The sequence below is a fragment of the Eutrigla gurnardus genome (assembly GCF_963514095.1).
Source record: "Eutrigla gurnardus genome assembly, chromosome: 16".
In the NCBI taxonomy this organism is placed as follows: Eukaryota; Metazoa; Chordata; class Actinopteri; order Perciformes; family Triglidae; genus Eutrigla; species Eutrigla gurnardus.
In genome coordinates, this window is record NC_139927.1 from 4,141,890 (window position 1) to 4,154,218 (window position 12,329).

General features: G+C 47.4%; 1 protein-coding gene across 2 annotated transcripts in view; it reads right to left on the reverse strand.

The window, feature by feature from the left end:
* The window catches only part of klhl29 (kelch like family member 29), a 193,622-nt gene that overhangs the window by 90,074 nt on the left and 91,219 nt on the right, over positions 1-12,329 (reverse strand). For both annotated transcript variants that reach the window (XM_084030725.1, XM_084030726.1), the window contains exons 4-5: positions 10,645-10,792; positions 7,761-8,327 (exon numbers count right to left, since the gene is read on the reverse strand). In XM_084030725.1, coding sequence (XP_083886851.1) covers positions 7,761-8,327; positions 10,645-10,792 — 715 coding nt within the window. The remainder of the gene's footprint in view (positions 1-7,760; positions 8,328-10,644; positions 10,793-12,329) is intronic.

Consider the following 12,329-nt stretch of genomic DNA (forward strand, 5'->3'; position numbering starts at 1 on the left):
GGAAGTGTCACGAAGGACGAGGAGACGGATAGAACCATAGTAACCTCTGCATGACGACTCAAGCAAATTACATCCTCCTTTTTTTTCAAATATTTCCGATCAGGCTAATATTTCTTTCTTATTCTAAGTGAAAAACAAATAAAGAATGTATTGGACTGAACAACAAGCCTCGTATATTTCATTCAGCGTGGGGACCTTGAGCGTCTCGTCATGTCAACCCCTCAAACAGCAGCAGACGATTTAAATGAGGAGTCGTCAAGAATTTCAAGACTTTATGCGAGGAGATGATCTCGGATGAAAACAGCCGGTCCAGCTGTCTCCGGCAAACGAGCGATTGAGCGATGACTGGACTGCTTTCCTCGTCTCTTGTCTTTCATCTTTCCTTCTCTTTGCTAACGGAGGCGTTATTACCGGGGCTCGGCAAAAAGAAAACAGCCTATTAGAGAAACGGCTGCATCAATGGAGGAGACGGAGCGGGGAGGCGGGAGCTGGAGTGAACAGGTGGCAGGTACGGAGGAGGAGGATGGAGAGGGGAGGGAGGGAGGCGACTGGATGGAAAGGCTGCACGGTAAATGAGGTGGATGTGAGGAGACAACAGCGAGGGAGGGGCGACGCCGCGAGAGGGAGGGAAAGAAAACAGACAATTGCAGTGAAGAGGACAGGTGGGGAGGAGTGTAGGTGGAGGATGGGGGGTGCAGCACTGCGTCTGTGATTATGCATGTGAGGATGTGATGCATGTGAGGAGGCTGTCATCGGGGTCCTGCGCCGCCGCCGCCGAGCTTTATCTTGAAAAAAGAAGAAAATCCGGGTGATTAATGGAGCCGGCGGCGGCGTCGTGCACAGAGGAGGTGGACGAGGAATGATCAATCTTAATGAGCTATCCGCCGTCCCCCGTATTAACTGCGGGGGGATGTAATGTATGGGGCTCCTGGCGGGGCTCCTCTCCTTTAAAATACGATAACGAGGGAGAGAGGAAGAACGAGGGCGAGCAGCTTTTCCTTTCCCTCTGCTTATGACATCGACGCCGCCGCCGCCGCTCCTCCCCCCATCTTCTACTCCCTCCTGAGAGCCGGGGAGCTGTTCTGGAAACAGTTAGACGTCTCAATGAAAGCAATCCTCAGCAAAGTTAAAGAGACGGCGCCACGTAGCGCGGCGGACCCCGGACCGCTCTTCTTAACGCGAGATGCTTGAGTCAATATCATTAACATGGAAGTCCCTATATGATCCAAGGTTGCTCATAAGCATATCTCCCGCATGTACTCATTTAAGTGAATTACCTGCACATAGAGTCCACTGTGATTGGCATGCATTTCAAGCCTCATAAATAATCTAACATTCTCGGTTTCCACTTCAGCTGCCTGGAATTAAAAGGAATTCTAAGAGAGAGATTGAAAAAAGAAGAAAAAATGCATGCATTTCATATTTGCAAGTTAAGCCTGTTTTGGAGTCATAATAACCTCTAGTTCTGCTTTAGCTAATCCTGATGCGGATAGCTTTAAGATAATCGTCCCAGCACCAACACACCGCACCCCCGACTTTAATTAATTTACCGCCGGCTCACTCAGGCAAGACGCTTGATTCGAGTCAGCATGTTAGGAAACTAGAAAAAGAAATATTAAATTCTTTCCGGATTCAGTGTCATATTCAAAAGGCGTACTTTGGTATAATTTGCAGCGAGGACGGAGTGGAGAGACTCTATCAAGAGAAAGGGAGACGGAGAAAAGGGGGAGGGTTTAATTAATGTGCCCGCTACGATTAATGGGCTCGGTGTGGCTATCACAAACTGGCTGTGTTTTTAATAACTGGCCTGAACGGCCTGTCATGCTAGCAGCGGATTCCTGCCGTCGAGTCCAAATGAATATTTATACGCTGATAATACTGTATGCTTTATGTCGACTTAATGAGCTTCTTCTGTCCATAGACAAATATGTCCAGAAAGTAAAAAAAATAATCAGCGTCTAGTCCAGAGGTCTTCAACGGACCCCGAGGCTTACAGAGACTCCATTACAGATCTATAATGTTCCTTATTAAAGCAGCCAATAAGAATGTGCAGTGCAGCCTATAGTGTCTTGTATAACAGTACTTTGTAATGATTTATACGATGCTAAGACATTAAATAATAATTGTTCATCATATTATGGATTTTCTACGTCACAGTTGAACATAATATTAAACAAAAAGGAAGATTTTATTTTTTGGACATAATTTTAACTTTGGAAGAAGGTAGTTTGCGACCCCCCTGCAGTAACTCTGCGGATCCTCTAGGGGTCCCGGACCCCCCTGTTGAAGATCTGTGGTCTAATCCGGTAACGTCGGCTAAACGTTAAATGAACAGCAGCCATCCAACCAGTTCAGTGCTTTTAAAATCTCCTTATTTTCTGGTAATGGACGCTTTGTATCGAAAAGTAATCAAAAGGATGGAGCGGTCGCCGCGGACGAAGAGAAGGTGAGCCCTGCTCGGTCGTAGCCAAAGTAAAATAAATAAATAAAAAGAAACACTGATCTTAACTCGGCGAGGCATCTTAATTGCATTCAGCAGCAGCTCCGGCGTTGCTCGCTCCCCCGATGACGGCCGATGTGAGCTGACTGGAAGATGAACTTCCGGAGGGCCGAGGAGGCTGGGCTGCGTCCCCTCGCTTATATCAGTGTGTGACGTCCTTGTGTGTGTGTGTGTGTGTGTGTGTGTGTGTAGAGACTGGTAAAGGTCAGTGAGGTGGAAGGGAGTATTAAAATGATGTTTGACATGAGGAGACGAAGGCGAGAAAGCCGAGCTAATGCTCAGTAAGGCAGCGTGAGGCCCGACAGCTCCCGCCTGTGACCCCGGACTTCAATCTGGAGCTTTGCAAAAAAACCTTTTTTGCTTCATCTGCTGCTCATTTTTAGGCGTTTTAACCAGAACCACCAGCACCACCACCCCAAAAAAAAAATACATTCCCGTCAGCGTCACAGTGTGGTGCTCGAACTGAAACGCAGCCAAGCAACAGTCATCTGACTTCACGCTACGCCGGGAAAACATATGAAAACACAGGATTTGGAGCGGTGAACAGTGGTAACCTTTAAAACAATAACTTCCTTCCTGATATCAATTTGTTGGGTTCTTTCCAGTCGTAAGCTGCTTTTTATTCTCCATGGTTCTCCATCACACTGAAGTGAGCTACTACCCCCTCCACCCCTCCACCCCTCCCCCGTCTGGCTGATACTCATCAGGACAGCCATCGATTTCAACCACTTGGTCAATAGACATGCAGCGACTCGGCTATCAGCATCTCCCGCCTCTCTCATGTTCACCCTCTCTTTGTATCTTCTCCTCTGTGTCCTCCTCTTCGTTTTCTCTTCATTGTCCTTTTCTATGAAAACGTCACTCATCTAGTCCGTCACCTCATTATTAAACCAGTCTCTATTTGGGATTTAAATACAGTGACAAATCTTTCAAACGTATTCCTATCCGTATGATACAGTTGATGCTACATTACTTATATAAAATATGGAAAGAAACAAGTTACAAAAATAATTAATTAATAATCGATTATAGAGTTTACTATGATGGTGTTTTTAGGGCCACTGGAGGAAAAAAAGAAAAGAAAAACGGAGCCGAGAGAGGGCAACAGTCAGAGAAAAATATATATATAAATATATATTTATAGCAAAGCAACCGCTAGCATGTTAGCCCAACCGCCCCGATCAATAAACACCCATAAGATGACAGTTTGTCCTCATATAAATAAAAGCAACAATAAGCATCAACATCATCACCCTAAGGACCTTAACGAGGTGTTGTCACATGTTGGGATGGATTAATTAGAAAAAAGAAATGTACATTCATGGGAAGTTATCTAGCATAAATACAGGTTGTTAGCATCGTAATAAACCTGCAAATTTGCGACGTTCTCGGCTCTATTTCTTTCCTTCTTTATTAGTTCCTACAGCGGCCTGACACGCCGTCGTACCTCCCTGCACCGATGCATCATAGAACTGTACGATTTAATCTCTACACTCATCCCGTATTCACGCGTTTGACGACCCACAGATGTGAGAAGATGATTGTAAACGCTCCACCACTGACGGAGGTGTTGTTGGTTGGTGCGCTGTGACAGGCAGGTATTAGAGGAACGCCCTGCTGCGGATGGAGGAACCAGGTAGGCAGATCACAGCCCGGTGACTGGCACGTCTCAGTAGGCGACGAGGTTAAAGCTGCCTTCCAGCTGCTCCGTGTGCATCTTCACACACACACACACACACACACACACACACACACACACACGGATATACAGACGACTACCTATACGGACGAGCACGCCGAGCGAGAGAGAGCGAGCGAGGGAGCACAGTTGTTGATGCGCCCACTGATGCAGAGCGAAGACAAATTGCTCCCTTTGAAGGCGAAGCCAAATCAAACACGGAGTGTGATTTCTGTCACTGTGGTGTTTGGCTTTAAGGCTGAGGCTGACATCTGACAAAACATCCGTGTAGTCACACCCAAGAAGTTGTGCAGTCGAGCAAACGCACGCACGCACGCACACACACGCACACACACACACACGCACACACACACACACACACACACACTTGTATGAGCTCGCCGGCCCCGGCACACCGGCCCTGTAGTGCTGCTGGATTAAAGTGGGGGGGGCCTCTGTCAGCTCCTCCACAGATCCGGGCCTGTGCCATCAAAAAGCCTCCGCACATCGCCGCTTACGAGCATCGTGTCCAGAGGCTTAAGCTTTTTTTTCAGATTTTTGTTATTTTTTAATGCAGCAACACAAGTAGAGGCTTTAATATCTAAACTGTTTATTTAATAATCACTTCCAGAAACCATTTGGCTTGAGATGCATAACCGGGATCCGACCGTGGCGAGCGATGACTGATCGTCTCTTGATGATATTGATATATGATCATATATCCAGCACAAAAGCACAGACTAACTTCTTCCTTCGTTAATTGAAAACAACGCAGGTGTAGCTGCTATAATACTGTCAAAATATCAAATGTATGTAAACATAGTCAATGCATAGCATTAAATAGATTTATATATATATATATATATATATACATATATATATATATATACATATATATACATATGTATGTATATATATATATATATATATATATATATATATATATATATATATAAACATAATAAATAAAAAATATATTCATAAAAATATATACATAAATGTATTGAAAAATATATGTAAAAAAAGAAAAAGAAAAAAATATATATACATATGAAAAACACAATAATAATAATAAAAATAAAACAAATATATTAATACAATGTAATATATATGTGTATATATATATATACTGTATATGGTGCTAGACTATTCCCCAGCCCAGTGAACACCAGGGTTGTACTGAAGCCCGTCCCTGGTAGACACATGTAAAAGTGTGGAGAAACTCTCCGGTCCGTCCAGTAAATAAACTGATGGATTAGTTGCAGTGACGCATCCTGACTAAATGTGCTCGGGTACATTGTTGTTTGTCTGTCAGGTTGATAAATCATCAATTATTCCAGCAAAGTCTCCAACATGTCAGCCAGCAGAGCAGCATGCACCTCATTTATTCCCTTCTTTGACCTTTCACCCCAGAAACCCCGCCCCCGAGGTTCAGCCCGCATGAGAGGATTCGGGTTTGTGTTGCACTGTAAATAATACATTTGTTGTGGATGAAATGAAGGCTAGCTGTGTTGGTTTGTGAGAAGGAAAGGATAACAAGAAAACAGGCATGTCTGAGTGTGTGTGTGTGTGTGTGTGTGTGTGTGTGTGTGTGTGTGTGTGGATGCTGGGACTTCATTTCCTCGCCTCCTTTTCATGCCAGATGTGTGTGTGAAACCCACAATCTCTGTCCCCGGGGATCAGATGTGCCGACCCTCTTATCCTCACCTCAACCATTAGGGGGGGCTGCAGGACCGCTGACCTCTGACCTCTACCTGCTTCCCCTCTACCTACTTCTAGTTTGTTGGGTTTTTTTGTTGTGTGTGTGTGTGCTAACAGCAGGTTACCATCATTTTAACAGAAGTGAACCAGAGCGGAGGTGGCGGGAGCTTAGCCTCCATATCTGACCACGACGGCAGCGGCGGGGCAGCGGCGGGGCCGCGCGTTGATCTGGATTTAAAACGGAATGCGTCGGACCGACGGGGGAGCTTAGGATTTGTGGAACGGGGGGAAGCGGAGGGAGAGGAAGTGACAGATATGATCAGGAAAGGACAGAAGGCCAGCGTCGGTTAGAGGCTTGAGGGGCAACGGCGGGTGGCGTTGTTGTGATTACAGCTGCTAAGTGAAGTGTTCCAGACGGTTCACGCCACGATGTCCCCGACCGCTAATTTACCGCCACTGTTCTCGTGACATCACTCGTACAGACGTCCGTCCGATGCCGAGTAGGGGGCGGGGAGATAAAAATGCCCGAAGCGCTCGAGGAGACGTGAGACTGGAGTGCCTTCGACCTTCACAGCCGGCGACGCCAGATTTCAAGTGCATATTGTGTGGAAGGGAAATGACACGGGGGTTGCTTTGCCTTCTGCCTTTGAAATACAGCAGCTGACAAACTGTAGCCACGCAAGCCGAATATATTAAGGTTATCATGACATGAATCACAGCAACGGCGTTTAGGGAATTTAAACCATCCCACAGCGCTCTCCTTCCATGTGAATCCAGTCTGTACAAATACTGGAATTCCAATTAAACTCAAGCCTCGTTGTCCTGGAGACGCAGGTCAAGACGACGAAGGTCAAGACATGTTGACATCCATGTGGTTGATGGATCGGGACTCCTTCAACATGAAAGCTTGAAAAAGAAATAAATGACATTCGATAGAGGTTGGACCAAGCCGATGAGCCCCCCGTCTAATTATCTGTTTCCAATTCTACCTGCAGACTCATTTCAATGTATCGCAGGCAGTCCCCCAAAATAATTGCTTTTTTTTTTTTTTTTTTTCGCAATCTACAAGTTCATTTGCACACATTTTATTGATCAAAATAAGCCGGTTGGAAAAAGAAAACAATCTAAAGCTAAATTAAAAGCTTCATTAAATGTGAAAATTGGTCGAGGGAATTGAGTGAAACATCTGTTTCCAGCGCCCGTGCATCATAAACTCCCAAGGTTAAACCCAAACGCCAATTTACGGCTCTCGCAAGACGGCGAAACACCTTCGCTTAAACAACGGGCTGCAAGTCAACGTGGATCTGAGAGAGAGAGAGAGAGAGAGCTGGGCTTATCTGGCCTGGGGAGTCGGATAGAGCCGACGCACTTCTAACCAATTTCAGTGCACAAAATCTCAGACTGTATAGTCGGGATAGGGAAGGAGATCAGTACAACATGTTCTCTCCAAAGAACCCACAGTCGGGAGCATGGTGGGGTTGGTGTTTTTAATTTCCAAGTGGCCGTCTCGGCTTTAGGTGCGCCTCGACTCCGTTCGACCTTGGATCGGCTTTGAAGCGAATTGGCTCCGTCGTTGTGTTTTAACAGCTTCTGCTGGAGTGTTTGCCGCCTTGTTTACGACTGTTGGCATCCGAATCTGCCCCCCCCCGGTATACAAACAGAGGGCAGAGGGCCGGGAGTTTCATTCCGGCGTGCCCGCCCTCCTGCATAAGGGGAGGTCACGAAAGCCGAGAGTATTGATTTAGTACCTGACACCTCGCCCCGCCTCGGATCCACTCCTGAGCTCGAGCACAGATCTGCTCTGATTTAGCCTCCGGAGCGTTGTGACACATCTGGAAGAGAGAGATCCTAAAAAGCAGCCGGAGCTTTCTGGTTTCTTACCTTTGGGATGTCCCGGGTCGCTGAACTCGTACTTCCCCATCCCGACTGTCCGCAGCATCTGCAGCCCGTTGTTAGGCCCGTCCTGATTGTCTCCGGCAGTGGGCTGTGCGTGCCCCGCCGCTGCAGCTGCAGCCGCCGCCGCCGCCGCTTGTCCATTGGTCAGCGGCAAGGCGGAGTGCTGGATGAGGCCCGGGTGAGGGTTTAAATGGCCGTTGCCCATCACGCTGTGAGGGTTCGGGTGGACGGCGTGGTTGGCTTGGGCGGCAGCGGCGGCGAGGGCGGACGCCGCCACGGTGGGCTGGGCGGAGGCGTACGGCGGCGGCTGGCTGTGCATGCTCAGCACCATGGAGGGCGGCTGCTGGGTGGAGTGTGGCGTCAGCTGGAAGTGGGCCGTCATAAGCGGGTGCTGCGGGGGCACCGGCGCCTGGATGGACGGGGTCACACCGATGATGGGCGACTGCGCCGTCACGCTGTGGCTGCTGAAGGCGGGCGGCTGCGGGAGGGCGTAGCTGTGAGGCAGGAGGCTGGGCTGGCTCACCGCGGCAACCGGCGCCGCCCAGGTCGGACCTATCCACAAAAAAACAGACAAAAGAAATGATGCATCACTTGTACCAGCTTTAATACCGTAACGCCACATGACCACGGAGTGATTCATGGCGCGTTGCTTCCGCCGCCGTCGGAGACGAGGAAACCGGAGCAGATTGATTTTAAAGTCTGGGATCAGTCGATCAAACAGAGACAGGAAGCAGCGAGAGAAGACAGAAAACCCACAGCGTGCCGCTCCGCTTCCGTCCAAGTTTGTTCTTGACTTAAGACTTAATATAAAAAAAAAACATATCTGAAGCGACGCGGCGGATCTTCGCTCCAGATTTACATCGTCACAATATTGAGAGACTCAACAATGTTTTTTTTTCTCCTTCTGGACGCAGCCGTCGCCATTATCGGCGCGGGAGTCTGTGTTTACCCAGACACTCGGAGCCAATCATTTCCCCACCCCGAGGCGTTCGATGCTGAGGGTGTGCTGGGAAGACGCCACCATGTTGGCCCTGAATCGCTGCCTCCCTCCCTCCCCCCTCATTGGCTCCTTCCTCCCGTCCAAGCTCCAAAAATAGCCCGCCACTCCGCCGAAGGGGGGCCAAAGGCTAAAGCGCAGCATGCAAAAAGCCCACATTATTCATGATACTGGCCCTGCTGATATAATAGTCCGGGATGAGACGGACGGAGAGGGAGGGAGGGAGGACCAGTTCCGGTCAAAATCCACATGTCATCGAGCTAATCGGCACCAAGACTATATTCCCTTTTATTTTGTATCATCTTGATAAAAGGATTCTAATAAAACGGCTTAATAATTTCACATATTATACAGTTTTGATCATCATCTGTCCTTCAAGTCTATTTCTTCAGTCATTTACCAGCAAAATATAGAATTAATTAGGCAAATAATGGCATTATGTGACCCAACATCGACCCAGATTCATACATTAAGCTTCAGCTAATCAAATAAACAGCTGCATGAATATTAAATGTAATATATGAATATCTTGCACCCCCAAAATCATCTTTTCCTACAAAGAGTTGAAACCAAACTTTATTTTTAAAAACCAGACACAACCGTTTCTGGAGTTCCCGTTGAAATAAAGAAAGAAAAGGAAGCGTAGATTAATTCTGCCACAGTTGGCAGAGAACTCTCCGGCAACGCGGCTCACTGAAGTGTGGCGAGGAGCTGGCTGCGTCGCGGGAAAACCAAAAAAAAAACGCCAGTCACAGTTTGGAGTAGCGGCGAATCAATATGCAACACCACGCTCGAAGCGGTGCGCCGGAGGTTTGTGACATCTCACTCTCCTCACGGCGGCGGTGGCGGCGGCGAGGAGGGAGGAGGGGGGAGGAGGCGTTCACTTCCACACAATAATAAGACCACCAGCCAGCTCCTCAATGCACAGCAGGGAGTCTGTGGTCACACAGCAGGAGGGGGAGGAGGCAGGGGGGTCCACACTCCCCAAGCCTGCATCATAAGAACACCTCCAGTGGTTTTCCCGTCCACAGAAACGTCCCTCTCGGGGAACCGAGCTAACGGATTCATAATTAATCCACCAAGCAATCTATATGTGAGATATGTGAATGGGACTCTGGAGGAGAGCTGTGCAGGAAGCAGCATCATCATCAGAGGGCCTGGAACACGTTACGAGCATGACGCTCCGCCCGCCGGCTGTCCACGATCTGGATTCTACAGAACTTCCAAGTGGAACGAGCCTCCATGTGCCAGTAACAGTAACATGTTAGTGCTAAATCATAATGTTACATTATGAGTTGTATTATTTATGAGATATATCACAAATCACATGATCCTGTGATATGTATCCAAGGGGCTCCATTCAGACATCAGAACCCATTTTTTATGATTAAGAGGAAATCAGAATGATCTTTCTTTTGTGTACATGTATACTTTGGTGTTTATGTCACCTGTTTGATTAATTTAATGTGTAAAAGAAACAAACAAACAAAAAACACCACAAGCAGACGCTCATGCCTCAGGCCGGCCCTGGAGAGGGAGAGAGAGAGAGAGAGAGAGAGGGAGAGAGAGAGAGAGAGAGAGAGAGAGGGAGAAAGAGAGGCTGGCAGAAGTGATGGGAAGGAAATGAGCTGCTCGAGGGCAGAGCCATTCTGGGTGAGTTCATTACAATGAGAGTCAAAAAAACGTGTGTGTGTGTGTGTGTGTGTGTGTGTGTGTGTGTGTGTGTGAGGGGTCCATGTATACATGGGAGGCAGAGAGAGATGATGAAAAACTTACATCACCGGTGGAGCCGGTGAGTGTATGCATGCAGGGGTGTGTGTGTGTGTGTGTGTGTGTGTGTGTGTGTGTGTGTGTGTGTGTGTGATTCATTACCGGTGGGCTCGCTGTCTCGATGTTGCTTGGCGGGGGGCTCGTCTGTGTCCCAGGGTGTGAGCTGGTTGATGGGCGTCTGTCCCCACCTCACCCCCGGAGCCAGCAGCAGTCCCGGGGTCTGGCTATCTCCTGGAGACAGACCTGAGACCTGCAGCACGGGAACGAGAGACAAACATGGCCGGTTAGAGCGCCACAGGAGGGAAACAGGAAATAAAAAGCATGAAAGGAACAGAAAGCACTTCACCGCCGCCCGCTCTTTAGACTCCGTATTTATCCATAAATGACCCGACGCCTATTTGATCAACAGCTTCGGTTTAATACGATAATTCGGTTTATAGCTTGAATGAAAAAAAGCAACAATCCATGATTTTTTAAGGTCTTGAAGTGAGCCGTGATGATGGAGCGCGGCATATAATTAGCAGTGAGTGAGAGCTGATTACAGCCTATATATAAATGGGAATCGAGGGCAAAAAAAAAAAAAAATCCACAGCCTCAAAAGTCTTTTGCAGAAAAAGCAGGATTTCTCTTTTTATATACTAACAATTAACTTTCCAGTGTGGGCTACATTCAAATTCAGATGCTCCCCCCCAGAGACGTTGTATATCTTAATTTTGCAATGAATTAAACATTGTGTTCAGTCAAGTGAGATAATAGAATTCTGAACACAAATACGACAAATAGAGTAAATAGAAAGAAATGCTTCTTCTTTTTTTGCAGGCATGAAAAAAAAATGTAATTTCAAAAAAGAAAATGAAAAGCTAGGTGACAATGTGTGTATGTGGGGGTAAATCCAGTGCAACTTCACCAAACTAAGCCCTTCTTTGCACCCAACAACTGGAATACTTTGCTCTGGTAGATGGGAGGGGGGGGGGGGGTATGAAATGTTATCAGGCAAGCACAGGCTGATGAAAACACCGGGTCAATCAACACTGGACCCCCGAGCAATATTGGCCTCTCCCCCGTCTGCTGCCTGGACGCTCGGTCTAACAGCCAGGCCTGATTCCCCGCTCGCCCCGGCCGGCCTCCCGAGTTAATAGAAAAGACCTGGTCACCAGAGCCCCCCCTCCCCCATGTCCTCCCGGCTGATCCCTCCATCCCTCAATTCCATTATCCTCCCCGACCCGCCGACTTTATCAAACATGCCATCGCGCATTCCAACAGCCACGAAGCCTGCTGAGATCCCAACAACTGGATTCACGGCGGAATAACGCAGAGCTTTACATATCAGAATGTACGACGGCGTATCAGAGCCACTGTAGGGAAAAAATTTAACAAAACGGAGCCGAGACAGGGGGGAAATTTACAGAAAAAAAGGGGCAAATTTATTACGATGCTTACAATTTATGCTAGCTAACTTCCCACGAATGTGTTTATTTTTTTAATTAATGGACAACGCCTCGTTAAGGTCCTTAGGGGGATGATGTTGATGCTTATTGTTGCTTTTATTTACAAAAGGAATAATTGTCATCTTATGGGTGTTTATTGATCAGGGCGGTTGGGCTAAGATGCTAGCGGTAGCTTTCACTTGTTGTCATAGCAACGGCAAACATCCAGTTTTAGCGAAACCAAGCAACTTGTTTATATCGGATATATATATTTATATATTTATAAGCTCACAAATATTGCCCCCCTCTCTCGGCTCTTTTTTTTTTTTTTCTACAGTGGCCCCAATACACCGTCGTACA